This window comes from Strix aluco, chromosome 1 (genome assembly GCF_031877795.1).
Source record: "Strix aluco isolate bStrAlu1 chromosome 1, bStrAlu1.hap1, whole genome shotgun sequence".
NCBI lineage: Eukaryota > Metazoa > Chordata > Aves > Strigiformes > Strigidae > Strix > Strix aluco.
This window is the reverse complement of record NC_133931.1, coordinates 67,890,770-67,908,939: the sequence shown is the minus strand read 5'-3', so window position 1 is coordinate 67,908,939 and position 18,170 is coordinate 67,890,770. Positions and strand designations below refer to the sequence as shown.

Here is an 18,170-nt window from a genome sequence, read left to right as displayed (position 1 = left end):
TATGCCTTTCCGCTATTGCACTATTACCTAGGGTACTCCAGAAGATTTAATTGAATAAGTGCCTGTGATTTTTCTCAGACAAGAATATCCATTGGCTGCATTGGATTATAGAATTTTTAACTGCATAAAAAGTAAGAGTAGTCAAGTACTTCTATTTAACTATTATCATATTAAATGCTAGTTGAATAAAAAGATCCTTATGAACTGAAAATCAGTACTTCCTTGCCTTTTTTTTTCTCTCCTGTCTCTGACAACATACTGTTCGGTGGTCATCCTTTGGACTTAAAGTACAGTCATTGCACTATAATGCTTCAGTCCTGTAAGTTGTAAACTTTCTGTTTGGAATCTCTTTATTTGTCATGCCTGAAGACTTCTACAGGAATAGGAAATGGAAATGCTATCTGAAATTTGGAAAGTAGAGGGGAATTTGTAGTTCTTCCTTCCTTGCTGCACCCCACTCCTTCAGGGGGTTGATGCTGCAAGTGTCAACACTGATTTGAATTCTGCTATTAAAATTGGAAAAATATCTGCCATGAATGTTTTCCCCCTCCACACTCCCCAGCTCTACCCCTTCCACCTCAAATATCTGTAGACTACTGTAAGGAAATCCGTGTATGTTACAGATGGAAGAAGGAGGCAGTACTGAATAACAGTCCAAATTTAAATATGGAGAGGGTGCCACCAACAGTCAGTAGAAGGAAGTGAAGTGAAATAAAAAAGGTGTAGGTAGCTCTGAAATTGTAGTTTTATCCCTCAAAGGATACTAAGGATATTAAGCATGTTTAATGGCCCAGTATCTTTTCTGTGTGTATGAAATGTTAATTATTTATTTTTTCCCTCTAGGTGAAACAATCGCACAGCTTACGGATGTGGCAAACTTGGATCATCCAGAATCTGATAGCCACATAACAATCTTTACAGACAAAACGGGTGTGGTAAAAGCTGCAAGGTTGTTGCTTTCTTCTGTCACAAAGGTGCTGGTGTTAGCAGACAGAATTGTCATTAAGCAAATTATAACTTCCAGAAATAAGGTATTTGTTTCGTTTTGTTTTGTTTTTTAACTGATACCTGCAGTCAGTGCAAAAGAGTGGTGGTAAATGAAGTGGTATTTTCATTGTATCTCTAGGGGAAATGAAAAATAAAGAGGTCTTGCACATGTTCACCTACCAGATATCTGAAAGGGGGATGGCTGTAAGTCAGGAGGAATAACATAATTCTCAGTGACTTCCTACATTTTATGTGACCTGTATTGCTCTATTGACTTAGTATGCTGGAGGAGACGCTGTGTTACTGCTTATTTAACTTTAAGTCTGCTGCAAGGTGTAAAGTGAGTCTGTCAGTAAAATGGCCAATAAAAGCTTCTACTTGCTAAGGACAGGATGTTTGTACTGTCGGGATCAAGACAAGAAGAGCATTATGAATGTCTCTAAGGTAAAAAGCTGTGAGGAATGCTGATAAAAGTCTGTGCTAGTGAAGTGAGGTTTACAGATTAAAAGTTTTTTGTGCAGTTTAACTTATGTCTTGAAACTTAGCTTGAAACTACTTAGTTGATTTAAATAATGTATGAAGGCCCATTTAACCTCAAATGTAATCTATTTCATGTACTGCACTGTCTTGCCTGTAGGATATTCTTTTTTTTTCCTCCCCTGATGTGCTCAAGCAAAAATAGAAAAACCTCATGGTTGAAAAATGAGAGCCTGATAGGGCCTGGGTTTTTCCATTAATTTTCAACTTGTAATCTGAAGCAGGACCCCTCTTTCCTCTTTTGACTCCTCATGTTATCTCTCTTCTTTTGTCCCAATTTGCTTTCCAGACATGCTAGTCTCTCTTTTGCACCTTCTAGATCCAAGACACTTAGTTGAGTCCAGGAATCAAAAATTACAGTAATACCTGCTTCAGTCCGGCTTTAGACTTAGCAGTGCTGATTTGCTGTCTTAGTGCTCTTTTCTCCTTCCAGTGGTTGGTGAAGGTGGCAACAGTTTTATCAGTATTAATTTGCTGAAGTTACTTGCAGTTTTGGCCTTTTCTTGCACTGGAGACCAGAATGGTGCATTTAATACCTTTTCCTATCTTTTGTGAGCTTTTCTTCTGCCATCGTCTACAGCCATGCAGTGATCTGAATTAATTTACCTTTCCAAAAGGGGCTGTGTTAACACAGATTTAGGTTACAGAGCAACAGAGGTGCTTGTGTCATGAAGGGATAAGGAGGGATATATCCTTTCAGCAGCAGAGCGTGGTTTATGATGGTCTTAAATATATATGAAACTATTATACATACAGTGATATTAATATAGTAAGCATAGGTGCAGGATTTAATTTTGAAGGTATTTAAAATGAAGTCTCATATTCCAGAGTGTCTCTGACTCTGACTGCCATAGTCACCCTAGTCTTTGTGGTCTTTTGGGCTTTACTGCATTCTCCTTTCTATGCGTAGTCTACACGTGTTTGAGAATGTCTGCTTCTGTTTATGGTACCAGTAGAGCAATTCACATTTCTAGGACCAAATTAAACAAACAATGGTGTCTTACACAGGCATACCCTGATATTTATAGAGTACACTCCTGAAAAGTGTGTCAGACACTGGTATGGTGGATAGCAAAGCATTTCTTCCTGTAAGAAATATTGTGGTAGAGGGATGATGTGGTCAAGGACTTAAGAAGTGCACACAGATCCTCAGAGGCAGTGTAGTATAATATGGTGTAGAGGATGGAAAGGCAGGAACAGGATCATCAGTATTGCCAACTGGAGCAGATGCTGGCTTCTTGGAGTGGGTCACTGTTCCAGAAGATCTCGGCTGCATTTTCATCTTAGAGACAGAATGCCCAATGTTAAACTTTTAGTGCCAGTTTTTTTGCTGCCTCTTTCTGAACACCTTCATTTTCATTGTCATCGTCATCTTCCTTGTATGAATCAAGAGGAGTTAAGTCAACCAAGGGCAAAGGACAGTAAAACAGCTTAGTGGTTGGACGTCCAGTCTCATAGACTGATAAAGTGATTGAGATCTCCTGGAATGGTGGTCTGCTCCAGAATCCAGCCTCTGGCTGATGATCCCAGTGATCCTGTTCCTGCTTCTGCATCATCTGCACCATAGATACCATCTCTGTGTTTTTAGTTTGTGTGCATTTATTAAACCCCTGCCCGCATCTTTCCTACCTTACAAAATTTGTTTCACTGTCCATCAGACTTAGTCACTGCATCAGTGAGCTTAAAGTCTTGCTCCGCTTACTGTCATCAGTCAGGTTAGGAGTGCCAGAACAATGAACAGGAATTAGTGACAGAGTGGGGGTGTTGCCGCACTGTGTGGTTTGGATCAAAATATGGATGTGCCCTGAAGTGATGTCAGCCTACGACTGCTGTCTGAAAGGTGACATTCATAGTGCAGCAGTAGCTGTGTAATACTAAGTTCTAATTTAGATATTAATAGGAACTTAAAGCCTTTTTTGATACATATTTTAAACCTTGCATTAAAAAAATCTACATTTTAATTACTGTCTGTGTATTTCATGTTGAAGAAAGTTTAAAATGAAAAATTAGGAAGACATCACAGGTATTTTGCATTTTAACAGCTTCTTGAATAAGCTTTAGACAAATCTAGAGCTGTCTATACATTTTCTCCCTGTATGTAGTTTCTTGGAATGTCAGCTCTGCCTGGAATGTCTAGAATTGTTAGCTGTAGCTAATGCATGTGCTTTCACTGAAATTTTTATTTGACAAGAGGTTTGTCATGACAGAAATACTTGCTCTAGGGTAACTCTAACAGAGTTGTTTGCAACCAAAACTGTACTCATGAAGCACTATACTTGCTTAAACCAAGAATGATTAAGCAGAATTGCTATTATTTTTTTACCTATTCTTAGAAGAGAAAGTTGGACCTTGTATGTTTTCTTCTTTCTCCACATTCATTTTCCTACATCTTCATTTTCCCAGTCCTGTGGTTCTTTGCTTTTTCCACCCTTGTACTGCTGTTTTCACATCTTCATCTTCATGCAGCTTTTTTCCAAGTCCTTTATACCTCAGCCTTGCTCATGCATCAACACCTGAATCACAAAAGTTCCTCTTTCTGCAGCCCATGTGGAACTGACTGCTTAACAAGATACTCAGATACTGCAGTCTAATGTTGCATGATAAAGCAGTCAGTTCCACAGTACTCCCAGGATTTAGTGGAGCATTTGCTTTGCATAGATTATAACTATGAGATTGAGCAGCTGCTGTATTACAAAAGAACGGGTGCTTCTAGGAGAGTTTACCTGGGTTGCAGAGAAGGGGTAGTTTTTCATAATCATATCTAGACTGCTTTATTTTTGGAGGAGGGAGATACTTTTGGCATAGGAAAGGAAAAATAAGTTGAAGTTTCTCCCTTTCAAGTACAGTTTGTTACATTTTCATGAGGTATCTTATCTCCAGTCTGAAACACAATAAAGAACTGTTTTAACTGTCTTCGCTTCTGAAGAGATTTAGTGGTTTTGAAAGATCACTTTGGGATTAAAAACTATACCTCTAATCTGAAAAACCCTAATGTTAATCTCTGTTATAAACCATATTGTAGTGACTTCAGCAGGATAGCTTCAGTAATTTATAAGCTGTATAATTTTTGCTGAATGTTTTAAAAAATGCTGGTTTTGCATGCTTTTATGTATCTTAAAAGCTTGATATAACTTGGGTTCATTTAGTTCTTTGTTTTATATAGAGCTAATAAAAATATTCAGAGTTAGAGTAAGTTCTAACAGAAAGTATAAAACTATATATTAACTAATTTCTAACTGGTTTTGGTTTATTTTGTGGAATGTCATTGCTTTTTTTTTGAATGCACACAGCCATTAAAACACCTGTCTGATTGAAACTCTGGTTTTAGACTTTGAAAGTTATGCATCTGAAATAGAACTTTGAAATTGAGAGTTACAACATAGGGATAGAATCTGTATATTAGTTTCAAGTACTTATGTTTTTAAATTTAATATGACAGTAACAGTTTTTCTAAGTCTGGAAACTGAATCCTGTAATAATGTTACTCTTGATACTGGGAAGAGTGAAGGAAATGGTTGAGGGTTGACAACAAATGCTGTTGAGTTATTAATGTTTAAATAGTGACAAAATATATACATTTTAAACAACACAGTTTAGAAGTGTCTGCAAATAATAATATTCCTAGTTTAGTAATAAAGTTTTCTGTTTAGCGTCTTTAAAATCTACAGTATTTTCCCTTGTCTTGCAGGTTCTTGCAACAATGGAACAACTAGAAAAAGTCAGTAGTTTCCAGGAGTTTGTACAAATATTCAGCCAATTTGGAAATGAAATGGTAGAGTTTGCCCATTTAACTGGAGATAGGCAAAATGTAAGTATTAATAAAAAGCTGGGAGAGATGTTGTAAGGTGTCATTTTCATCTGATTCCCTGGAAGATTTGGGTTCTTTTGGGATGATTAACTATTACAAAACAATTGCTGATGTCTTATCTTTGAAACCTAACTTCTTCTCCTTGCTCCAACCCAGAGGCAATCTTTTGATTTTAAAGCTCAGCCTGAGAAATACCACTGCATTGTTTGATCTGCATATCTTCCAGAAGCCTGGGTGCATGTAATTTGAGATTTCCTTTGACTTCAGTCACTGTCTTTTAGCTCTTAACTTTTCTGGTTTATTACTCTGGTAGAGAATTTGATGTTTGCACATAGTGAAGGGATTTGAAAGCAGAGTAATTATTTTAGCAAACACCTAACATGAAATCTTTAGATTCTACTAAAGCATTTGCTTGTATTATTATTAGTAGTAGTAGTAGTATTGAATATTTTTCTAGGTTTAAGTCAAAACCGTCTTATGTTGAGGTAATGGTTTTTTACTTCTCACATGCAGCTATTCTTTCAAAGCCTTTCATTCATGCAGGAAGCTTTCTGCTGCTACTTCCATGTAAATAAGAGGTTTGGTGAGGCTTAAGACTTCTGCTGTGACCTGTCGTTACTTCCCCTCAGCTATCAAGTCCTCTATTCAGAACTGAACCAGGGTCTGATATAGATATACAGAGTCCATAATATCCAGCAAAATTCAGAATTCAATTTGTATAAACAATTGGCCAACCTCATGCATCTCCTTTTACTGTTGATGTGTTCTGAGTCTGCTAAGTACATTCTCAGTATCAAAGAATCAGTTCTGGAAAAGCACCATATAGTTAAAGGAAATACTTGCTTGGAAATGAACTATCTTTATTTTTTCCTGAAATATTCATAGTAGTTGTTCCTTGGAAAGACAAAGGTGCATTATTGGTAAGTGATACTGTTTTCAATTATTTTTGGTTTTCAGTGTTAACTGGTTTTTGGCTCTCCCCTCCTTGCCTACTTGACTCTTTTGGAAAGAGTGCTTCATTGCTACTTTTTAAATTGTATCAGGACTTTCTTGATATACTCAATTTACACTGTGTATGCTTCTGTGTGTCGTTGTTAGTTTTATTGGGAGGAACATCCCTCAAAGTATTTTTCCTTAGTATATTTATAATAAGTATGCCAGAAACTCTAGACTGTGGCCAGATTTATCAGAATGTAATGTCAAAATTTCAGAAATGAGCTGGGTTTTTTAATGTGATTTTGATCTTAAATATTTTCTGTAGTTGCTAAATAAGATTTTTATAAGAATGTCAAAACAGACCTGCTGTGATTTTTCTGGATTTTTTTTTGCTAATCCAGGGTAAATTAGGATTAATTTCATCCTGTAAACTGTTCCCTTTTCAGCTGGTCTCATTCAGTTGCCTGTCTAATACTCAGCTATCTTTGTAAGCATTGAGAAGATCATAGTTTTAACTTTGTAAATTAGATCATCTTACATGTTGAGGGATTCATGTCTTGCGCTCTTCCCTCCCTCGCACCTCCATCCCAATTTGGACTCTAAATTCTTCCCTTTAGATGAACTTTTCTAGGGGTATAGTTCAGTTTGCAGGTATATCCTTCTCCCTGGAGAGTTCTTGAAAAGTTTCTGTACTCAGTGCCTTTCTATAGAGGAATTGCTTTTTTTAGTATGTTAAAACTTCCTTTATTAGTGTTATGTAGTAAATATAACACTCAGACAAAAGATTTATTTTGTATTTCCTTCACTGCAGTACAGTGACAAAGTGGTGTTCTCTGTCTCTGCCTTACCCTCCCTCCATTTCAGAAAATACTTTTTAGTCAGCTATTCTTTTCATTTTTCTGTTTTATGAATAATGCTGTATGATAAAGATAGCAAAATTAGTGACAGTTTACATAATATGCTCTGTATCTCTGAGATCTTTCTTCTTTGAAATATGAATTGAATAGAGCCAAGAATAAATGCATAAATTAAGGTCTGTCTGAAAAGCAAGTTCTAGATCATGAGTTAGGCTGAAAATAGCAGTTGTCAGACATAAAGAAGCTTTCTCACAATCCATCCATCTGCAAGAGTTTCCTTTTTCCAGTCTCACAAACAGTTAACATTTTAGATACTGTGTAATATTCAGGTCATTTTTTCTTTTGGTGTTTAGGATTTGAAGGATGAGAAGAAAAAGGCCAGAATGGCAGCATCTAGGGCTGTTCTTGAGAAGTGCACCATGATGCTTCTAACTGCTTCAAAGGTGAGTGAGTATGCGCACTCTTACACAACTTGGATAAATCACAGAGTATGACATCTGGCAGGATAGCTGACTCTTCTTTCTAATCCCTACTTTAAACTTTATGTTAAAGAAGAGCGTAAGAGTAAAGAATGAACAGAGGAAAATCTTTATATTCTGAGTATGGTATGAATTCTACTTAACAAAATAGCAGTTTAACAGAAAGAATTTATCATATTCTAACACATTCTTTAGACTTGCCTTAGCAGGAAGCATTCATTTTGCTATACTGCATGCGTACTCTTTCATAATATTTATTTTGCTTTCTTTAAAAAGACTTGTCTGAGGCATCCAGACTGTGAATCTGCTCGTATAAACAAAGATGGAGTTTTTCATCGGATGAGATTAGCTTTAGAACAGGTAATAGAAATTGTAACCGACTCTAGACCAAACGGAGAAAATGAAATGGCCCCCATCAGCATATATTCTGGCATCAAAGAATTCAAGGTAAGAGTAAAAACAGTATTGTTTTCTACAGCCTAATAAATTAGATCAAAACTAGGATTTTGAAAAAAAAATTGTAAAACTTTAAAATTGCCAAATGGTGGAGCTTCATCTTTTCAGCAATGTTAACTTAAATAACTGTCCCAAATGTTAGAGAATCTGACAAGATTGTCATTGCCAAAATACACCTTCTGATACTTGCCATCTTCTCCTGAATCAGAATGCATTCAGAACTCTTAATGTTTTGTTGAGGTGATGCCTTGATGTTGAATAAACTCAAGTATCAGGATACCAATCAGAACTTCATTAAAATAGTTGTTGAAGAATTCTTGCTTTGTAATTGGTAGTATTAAAACTGCACACAAAAATATTCATCCAAACATTTAAAAGAGCAAACTCTTTCAAAGGAAATGTTATGAATTGAAAATGTATGTTGTAGCTCATTTGATTTTTCCTGATAAAGGCTTTTCTAAATTTCATACTCAGTTAAGAACAATTAATGAACAACCATGTCTTATTTCTTTGGAGTCTGTCACTTTGATTTTATTATTATTTTTATTTATTTATCCTCCCCCCCCCCTTTAGAATTTGGTTGAAATTTTTGAAGAGTGCCTCAAAGTGTTCAATTTGCTACATGTAAATTTTTAGAAAAATACGTGAAATAGTTTATATGGATGTGGAAAGATCAAAGTCTGAATACACAATTAGTTTCTGAAATTTACTGAACTTAAAACTTTTTCTTGACAGCAGTAAAGCAGTAATGTATTTGCTGTTACTTCTGTAAGTGGCCAGTTATTTGCTGATGGTATTATTACATTTTAAAAAAATCCCAAACCCTAAACTGGAGGTCTGGATATAAGCAACTTGTTGGATTACTTTGAAAATAAGTGAATAATTAAAAAAGCACTGAGGAGAAAAATAAAGTGTAAAATGATGCATCTGCTTTTTGCATTTGCATCACAACTGTATAACCACTTAAATTCTCAAGGAATTGATATGCTTCTTTTTCAGAATAAGGTGGAGGGTCTTCGTGAGAATCTTTATTTTCTCTCAAAAGAGAACCTTTCGACAATGCTGGAAGTTATCCTGGAACATACGGAGGACTTCACAGACTCTGCCTATACCAGTCATGAGCATAGAGAACACATTTTGGAGCTGTCTAAACAGGCTAAAATGGAACTCGAGCAGCTGGTTTCAGTGTGGATGCAAGCTGTAAGAGCTTTTTAGCAAAGTAAATCTTTTCACCTCTACTTTGGAAAGAAACTTTTAATGCGGTGTTTCTTCTGGTCTAGGAAGAGAGAAATGTGTGTATTCCTCACAGTGAGAGCTGATCAAGAAAGCCAGAGTTTGTTCTGTGCTTCTGCAGCTTCAGTATGTCCTGTCTTCTCTCTGCCCCAGTAGTATTGCTTCATTGATTCTTTGATGGCTGAATTAGGCTACTAGTGGTGGTAGACTAATTTTAATGAAGCTGTAAGTGGAAACATGAAGGCGAATGGGAGTATCATTGCACAGTCTTAAAACAGTTAGTCTTTTGGTTGAGTAGTTAAGAAACTTTCAGTTGTCTTGATCCCATGCAGTGACCACAGTTTCCGCTTCTTGTTTTCAACAGAATATTGAAAACACTTAAACTATTGAAAAGTGGAAAATATTCTAAAAAACATTACTGTTTTTTTAATCTTGAGGAGAGAGAGGAAAGCGACACTAAGACTTACAGGCAATTTTTGTTGGTCTTTTTTACAAGATTTAAATGTTGGTAGTTTTCCTTTTTAGAGAAGAAGCACATTAAGTCTGCCTCTGTCATTTGTCTTATCGTGTTCCTTGAAGACAATAGAAGATACATGCAAAAGGGGGAGGAAAAGCAGAGATGGAAAATGCAGTTTCTGTTTCTGATGCTGACCTGCTTTCAGTCTTGTTCCTGGGGAAACGTATAGCACAGAATCTCACCAACACTGAAGTATAGGATACTTACTCAACTGAGTGTATTACTTATGAGGAAGCATTTTTATTCCTTTTCTCCTCTTTGAATCAGATGCTGCGGTCAGGTGTTCTTAATGCAGTAGTGCAGTTTGAAGAGCATATAAATCTTACTGATAGTACAGACCGTTGTTATTACAAAGAAGACGCATACAGGATATTAATTGTGTAGAATCCCGTATCTCTGAGAAACTAAAACTGTGTTTAGCTTGGTGTTGATGGTTAGCCCTGGTAGGCAGCTGTGTAAGCACTGCTCAGCAATAGCTAACACATCCCAGCGTTATCAACACTGTTTTTATCACAAATCCAAAACACCACCATACCAGATACTATGAAGAAAATTAATTCTGTCCCAGCCAAAATGAGTACACTTGGGTATTGGGTATTGGTAGAAAATGATCACCTCTAAATAATTCACATGCTACATTTCAAGTGATAGAAATGAGAGCCTAGTACAAGACTATGCATATATATGATCCATGAAAATACTTGGGCGTGCACATGTGTGCTTATGCATTAAGTATTTTCATTAATAAATAACCCAGCCTAGCTGTGACTGAAAACACAATAAGCAGATAAAATTGCATCAGCTGACTGAGGTGGCTTTTTAGTTTCATCTCAGCAACTTCATTGGAGGGTAAATATTTTCCAAGGGACTTAATGTAATTCAAGTGGAATTGTTGATTTAAAAAAAAAATATTATCGTGCATTGGAGATACATGAACTGGGGTAGGTAGAGCTCTTAGAGTACTCAATTATTTCCCTTTCCACTCACCATATTTCTTTTAGCAAGCAGAGTAACTGTAAGAAATGTGTTGTAACCTAGGTCAGGTCTAAATTAGACTGACATCACTCATCTGCTCTGTTTTGAATTATTGTATGTTAATGAAAACTAGCTGGAACACAACAGATAATCTAATGCTGTTCATTGCATTTTAAATGTTTCTGAAATCATTCCTGTGTGTGTTTGAGCTCATAAGATTGCAAGGTACTGTCCTGTTTTAGGTTTTCCTGTAACCTTATTTTGACTAGACAGTTTCTTTATTTGTGTTTAAAAAAAAAAAAAAGAAGATGCATATAGAAGGAGCAAAAATGTGCACATTAAATAAGTAAAAGAATAAAAAGGACACTCTAGTGACTGTGAAACATTATGCTCCTTGTGTTAAAAGTGGTTTTGTGATGTTACACTTTTACAAGTTAATTAAAGCATTAAATTTGAGGGATAGGTAGCTTTGAGACTTAGAACAGGTAAGAGTACCTGAGATAATGATCATATTGGCTTGGGTGGGGTTTTTTTTCCTTTAAATAAAACGGAGTATGTGCATGTCCATACCTACACACATTTTGTATGTGTATGTTTATGTTAATTTAGATGCTGAAGGGCTTAATTTTTCTTCAGCTATGGCCATGTTAACCATCCCACGTAGGATAATTGTTTCCAGTATATTTTGGAGGAGAATGCAAATCAGTGCTACTTTTTTCCCCAGTGTATTGTTTCCTCTTGACATTTGGGTTGTTCCATAGATAGGTGCTATGTGCAGAAGTGGGAACTGTCTTGAAGGTACCTTAACAAAATGTTGTTAGCTACTGTACTTCCTTAAATTAGACAATGATCTAAAGTCTTACAAGGATGCTTTAAGTAACTTCTTTGTAATTCAGTATAGACATTTGGTATAATATTTTAGGTACCACTTTATTTTAAAAGGGTGTTTATATTTGAAAAGAAAATTTTACAAATGCCTTAAACTGTTGCTCTATTTCAAGATGTTTAGACAGAAGATTTTCAGAAGTTGTAAAGCTTAAGGAAACTTGTTCCTGAAAAAAAGTTCAGTGAGGTTTAGAAATAAATTCCTGTTGAACAGAAACAGTCAATTAGTTTGCATCACTATTATATTTAGATTTGATTTGGTGGTAAATGTTTCTATAAAAGAATTTTTCAAGTAGAATATACACAGGATGTGCAAATGAAAACATTACATCTAGAAAGAAAAGGCTGTCTTCTGAAGCAACTTGAAGTAATGACACATGATGTGAAGGTGGGATTTGCTGGGTTTTGTTTATAATGTTTTGTCGGTTACTTTCTTTGGCTTGTAGCAAAACCAGAAGACAAAGGATCTCATGGAAGACTTGGAAGTAGCCATTTTAAAGACATGTCAGTGCATGAATGAACTTAAAAGAGAGGTAGGTCTAGTTTAAGTGAGCATATACTGCATAAAAGCTTGAATTTCTGACTTGTTTTATGTGAAGTTGTACAATAGGATCCTGTACCCAAAAAGGCTAGCATCTATTTATAGACAAGAGTAGCTAAATCAGAATTGCATCAGGGAGCTAGTATGCAGTCATCTTCTGTGTCCTTACTTGGAAGTGATTAGCAATATGTTGGTTACATAGGCTCTTTGCTAACTCTGACAACAATAAAAAAACCAAGAGAAATGTTTGGAAATAAATACTATATATATAATCATTGCTTTAAATGTAAAGGCTAAAATTTCCCCAGGGATGCATGTATCACAGTTTTAAATATTTTTTCTTGTAGTTTGTACTTAAATGAATAAATTACATTTGCTGTTTGAACTTAACCTTTTCTATTGATTTCTACAGCAGAAATGTATTATGACAGTGCCCTATACTCCGGTATTTTTCTAGACAGTTGGCAGCTGTGTATGTGCCTGTTGCAAATCATTCTCCTCCTATATGCAAGCATGCTGGGTGAGAACTTACGTACAAATACGAGATAGCTGCCTCATTTGGTACATGGGATGGACTGCACTGGCTGATCAGGGTCCTTCCCACCCCTGTTAACAGATAGCATTGCTGCCTTGCCACAGATTTGAGCCAAATACAGAATTACTGGTTTCTGGCAGCTTCTGAAATATTGTGGAGCATTTAGATATCTTTTCAACTGCTTCATATTATTGTTCCTTTAAACAGATGGAAAATTGAAGACTAAGGACAGCGAGGGTTTCAGTACTAGGCTACAGAGCAGTGCAAAGATGTTAGAGAAGTATGGTGAACTTCCTTAGACTGAGCTCTCTGCTGCTGTAACTGGAAAACCTCGACTGCTCAAAAAAATCATGCTGCATCTTTTTTAATAGAGGCAAAATGAGAAATTTCATCTTCCGGATTATAGTTCTTGCAGCTGTCCTGAAGATTTGAACAGTGCTTTGAATCTACTTCAGGTGCAGTTAGGTGCTTTGTGCTTTTCCTGTCAGGCAGTGTGGTGGGCTCCCAAAAATGGAGGATACATAATTTGTGCACTTTGATGAATAGGTTTTTCTTTGGTCACCGTTATGTAGGAAGTCAGTAGCAGAGCTTTTCCGGAGTGACGTTCAGCTGCTTTAACTGTAAGATCATCCTTTTAGAGTAACATCGCTCTCGTGTGCTGAATTGAGGAGGATGGGTTCCCAGTCAAAATAGTATGCAACTATGTAATTGCATAGATCATAAAGCCAAAGGTGGCTGGAATATAGTATGTGGAAGAAATCATTAATGCCTTGTATTTTCTTGCAGCTCCATAAATGTAAATCTTACCATATTTTCCTGCCTGCAGGTTTCTGCTTATGAAAATGTCATGCAACAAAGACTACACATTTACCACACTTAAGTTAAAAGAACTTTGTCAGATGACAATAATAGAAAATTTCCTTCTGTAAACCAGCTAACAGACAGTGGCATAAAATACAGAATAGTGGGTTACCTGTGCCCTGTGATGTAGCTCCATATTAAAAGCAATGCAGGTGAAAATGTAGCATGCTGTTTTAGAAATTGTGGAGCAAATTGAGTGGGCGTGGAGTTCTAAACTAACAAATCCTAAGTTCTGTATGACTTCCTTGGTGACCTGCAGAGTATGAAAGCTTGCTTAGTAAGAGCTTTTTTTTAAAATGCACAGGATTGATGCTACTTGTAGAAGTTGATTTAGAGTATTATGTTATGTTATTTTTCTTGTTTTCTATGTAGTGGTTGGATTGATCCCATGCTTCTATACATGGCTGAGAAGGACTGTCCTGTCAGTCTTAACTTGGGGTGCTGCAGTGTATCAGTCAGCAACCAGGATCTCTGTTGGTGAAATTTAAGTATTGTGACTAACTAAAATGTTTTTGAGAGCCTGGGTGGCTGAGAACACAAGACAGCCTTGTTAAAAGTAGTTCTTATCCCATCTCTGTCACTTTATGGAAGAAACAAAAGGTGTGTTCCTTCCTTGAGATATTTTCCTGATGATGATCAGAGACAGGATTAAGTAGAAGTAAATTTCTTTTTTAGATCAGGATTAAAAGAATCTCTAATGAAAGGGTAGTCTCTATGTAGCCTATATATAAATGAGAGTTACCAGATCCTACTCCAACATTACAAGCCTTGCAGATAACCTTTCTTCAGAGCTGACTTAATTTCTGAGATTGGTGGTTCATGCTAATTTTTAATGGCATGCAAGCAACACTATATAAATAGCTTATAACACATTGTTGTAGCTGTTTTTTTTTTTCCTCTAAAAAACAGTTGCAGCGGGTTTTGAGGCAACAATTCAGGTTCCTTACATGAAAAAAAAAACCAAAACCCAAACCAAAACCTCCCTTAATTCTGGACTGCACAGGAAGTACTGCCAGGGGAAGGGGGTAAAAATAGGTAGAGTCCGGTGGAATAAAAAGCCAACATACCGTTCTAGTTAACATTCTCTTCTCTACAGAGTCAAGGCCCACCAGTGTCACAATTTCAAGCTCACTGCATTCATAAGAACTTAAAAATAATTTTCTTCTTGAACAACCAAGTTTGTTGAATATTCAGTGCAGTCCATCAAAGTGAGTGCAATATTACAATATTCGTAATAGTCTTATGAGCATAAGAATGCTCTGCTGATTCTAAAGAGGTTGCTATTTTGTTTTTACCTATGTTTTTAAAATGAGGCTGATTACAGGGCATAAGTAAACCTGTTATGACTAGTCACTAGAACTAGCAGCAACTGTTGCCGATGGCTGTTGTCAAGCAGAGTCCTTCACAGCACAGTTTCGGCAGATCTGTGGATCTGAAAGTGTGTCTTGATGTAGAGATGTGCTTCAAGGGGAAGGTTCTCCTTTGCTTCTTGGGAGTGTAGGGGAGAGTGAGACGTCTCCAAGACCCATCTCTGGCTTCAGTCTCCTTGTAAAAAATACATTTTTTACTTTTCTGAGGCTGTGTCACAAGCTGATTATATTTAAGCTTTTCTTTGCATCACTGAGAATTCAATCTATTCATAGGAACTTAATTTATAATACATTATAAACTCTGATGCTGTGTGGCTTCAGTCTGATTCACACAGTTTAATGTGTGTTCTCCATGAGAAGTAGAGTAGCCATTGTGCAATACTTAAGCTGAACTTGGTGCCCCACAAATTCATACACCTGTTTTTTTTCTCAGCTGTAACATTATCAGAAAGCTGCAGTGTGATAACTTCATGTTCTCATTTTACCCAGCTGCTCTTTTATTTCTCTCCATATTTGGTTGTGGGGTTTGGGTTTTTTTTGAATGCAGTGGATTTTATCTTTGAATAATAATAGAAGAAATAAAGCCCCAGATAATACACAGGTTGTGTACGAGCTTTCATGGCAGTAAATTTTTTGCTTCTTGGAAAGATCAGTATGTTTCTTAAGTTTGTTTGACTTAGTACTGGATGAATTTTTTTTCCTTCCAAGGTTTATTTCTTCTTTTTCTTTTAATGCTACTCAAGGTCCACAGTGCAGCAACATCTTTGGCAGCTGATCTCCTAAAATACCATACGGATCATATGGTACTCAAAGCATTAAAAATCACAGGAGTAGAAGGAAATCTTGAAGCTGTAGCAGAATATACTTGCAAGCTATCAGAGCAGAAGGAACAACTTGTTGAGGTGAGTTCACAGCTACTTTCATTTTGTAAGGCACTTAGAAAATGAGTGGCCAGATTTGTCTTAATCTATTCTTTAGGAAGGCTCTGGTCTGTGTTTTTGTAATTTTTATTTATTTTATTTTCCTAGTATGCTGTTGAATTTCAAATTGTTCTTGGTAGGGTCTGAGCCAGAGGTGTCACTGTGGCATACAGTTGTTGTAGAAGGGATGTACAGCCATACTCAATTCTCCTCCTGGATCTAGACTCAATCTGTATGTATATATTGGGGCTAAAATATTCATTAAAAAATAAGATCTAGATCCAAGTAGAGATGATAGTCTTTTTCTGCTTCCAGCAACAGCTGAACCCAAAGACACATTTTAAGAATGCTGGAAGTGTAAGGTTGACTTTCTTAATGCAGTGAACTTGACTGTTTTGGAGATCTTTTGTAGTTTATGTCAGACAAGAGGGCCACTGAAAATCTTTTCTTCTTTGCGAAAAGCAGTGTGTATGTTTCATGTACCAATACCTTCATGGTTTTGTATGGTCGTATTCACACATGTGAACAAATAGGACTTCTGAGACTACTAAGACATCATGGCTCTTGGGAGGGCCTGTGGAGAGGATGTCTGCCGTGTATACCTTGTTGCTCTCGTCCGACAGATGAGCAGAAGTAACTGTACCAGTAGGAGACATACAAAGATACATCACTTTGATTGGGAACATGGTGATGCCAGCAGCTATACTTGCATGGCATTTAATACTTAATTTCTAAAAAATTCTGATATCCTATGGGGCTTGAGGATTTGTCCCAGAAATATGAATATGCAGAAGCAACACCCTTGAACTTCTGGGACTGGCAAATCAGTGCTATGGCTTTTTATTTTCAGCTTTAATGTCCCCTTTTTCTGTGACTAGGTAGTGTTGCAGTGAGACACTGATTTTTTTTTTTTTTTCCAGGCATAAACATGAGGTTAAATAGTGTTTGTATGTGAGGCCTTACAGCATTTCTGATGATGGACAGTGCAGTTGGTTTCACATGTCTTTTTTGTCTTACAAATTCTCCTTTTGATCGGAAAACTTCGATGTTCCTTCTCAGGCCAAAGTTCACTCTTAATTTTATTTAAAAAAAAAAAAAAAAAAAGATGACCACATTTTGTTTACTATGGAAATAATTGGTATTCCCCAGATTAATTTGATGTTGATTTGCTCAAAGATAATTCAGTCCCCTGGATGATGAAAGACTGAATTTTCTACATGGTTGCTAATTGCTGACTGTATTGGTGACGTCATTTATGCTACAGTTTTTCCAAGTTCCGTACGTGTCTGATTACTTTCAGGTTATTCAGTCATAAATATGTGAAATCATTGTTGTTTGTTTGTTTATTTATTTATTTATTAAGACTTTTCTTTCTCTTGGTGATTTTCTACACATTCCAAGTCAGGATTTAGCCCTGCTTTTATTGTAAACACTCTATGAGAAACACACAGCTCTGTGGTCCCCAATAAGTTTCTGAAAGGACTATCAATAACTTTGTGTGTGTGTGTGTGTGTGTGTGTGCACGCGCATGTGCACCTTTTTTCACTACTAATGAAAGCATATTTTTTACCATTCTTCTATCTTTAAATTTGTAAAAAATATTTAGATGTGTCGCTTATTGAGACATGTTTCTGGAACTGAGCCCCTCGAGATTACTTGCATACATGCAGAAGATACCTTTCAGGTCACTGGCCCACAGGTATGTTTAGCTTTTATCTGGCCACTTCTACTGGACATGAATCAATAAAATTTGCTTGTATTTATTTTTTGGAGACCTAATGTTGAACTGTCCAAAGCAGTTCTAAGAAGGAGTTACACTTTAATGTTGGGCAGTAGTTAAAAGAATGCACAAGGAAGATCATCAAGCCTGCAAATATCAGATGAATACACTACAAAGACTTAATAATAACCGTTTAATTTTGTGTTTTGCCTGTGACAACATTCGTGAATTCATGTGCAACACTATGTACTAGGACTTCCAACAGCAAACATTTTGTTCTCTGTCCAGATAATTTCTGCTGCAGAAACACTGGCATTACATCCATCTAGCAAGATTGCAAAAGAAAATCTTGAGGTGTTCTGTGAGGCCTGGGAGTCTCAACTGAGTGACATGTCTATGTTGTTACGAGAAATCAATGATGTGTTTGAAGGAAGAAGAGGTAAGAATGCTATGTAGAAATAGAAAAATGTAGTTTTCAAAACATGTAGCCTAAAAATTTTAAGTGTATTTACGAAATACTCTTTTCTTAAGAGCACAATAAACAGTCCCACAT

The 18,170-nt window shown here is 36.3% G+C and overlaps 1 protein-coding gene across 2 annotated transcripts in view; it reads left to right on the top strand.

The window, feature by feature from the left end:
* The window catches only part of CTNNAL1 (catenin alpha like 1), a 60,067-nt gene that overhangs the window by 26,434 nt on the left and 15,463 nt on the right, over positions 1-18,170 (top strand). For both annotated transcript variants that reach the window (XM_074824040.1, XM_074824050.1), the window contains exons 3-11: positions 844-1,031; positions 5,213-5,332; positions 7,479-7,568; positions 7,881-8,051; positions 9,060-9,260; positions 12,117-12,203; positions 15,721-15,879; positions 17,504-17,596; positions 17,906-18,056. In XM_074824040.1, the coding sequence (XP_074680141.1) occupies positions 844-1,031; positions 5,213-5,332; positions 7,479-7,568; positions 7,881-8,051; positions 9,060-9,260; positions 12,117-12,203; positions 15,721-15,879; positions 17,504-17,596; positions 17,906-18,056 (1,260 nt within the window). The remainder of the gene's footprint in view (positions 1-843; positions 1,032-5,212; positions 5,333-7,478; positions 7,569-7,880; positions 8,052-9,059; positions 9,261-12,116; positions 12,204-15,720; positions 15,880-17,503; positions 17,597-17,905; positions 18,057-18,170) is intronic.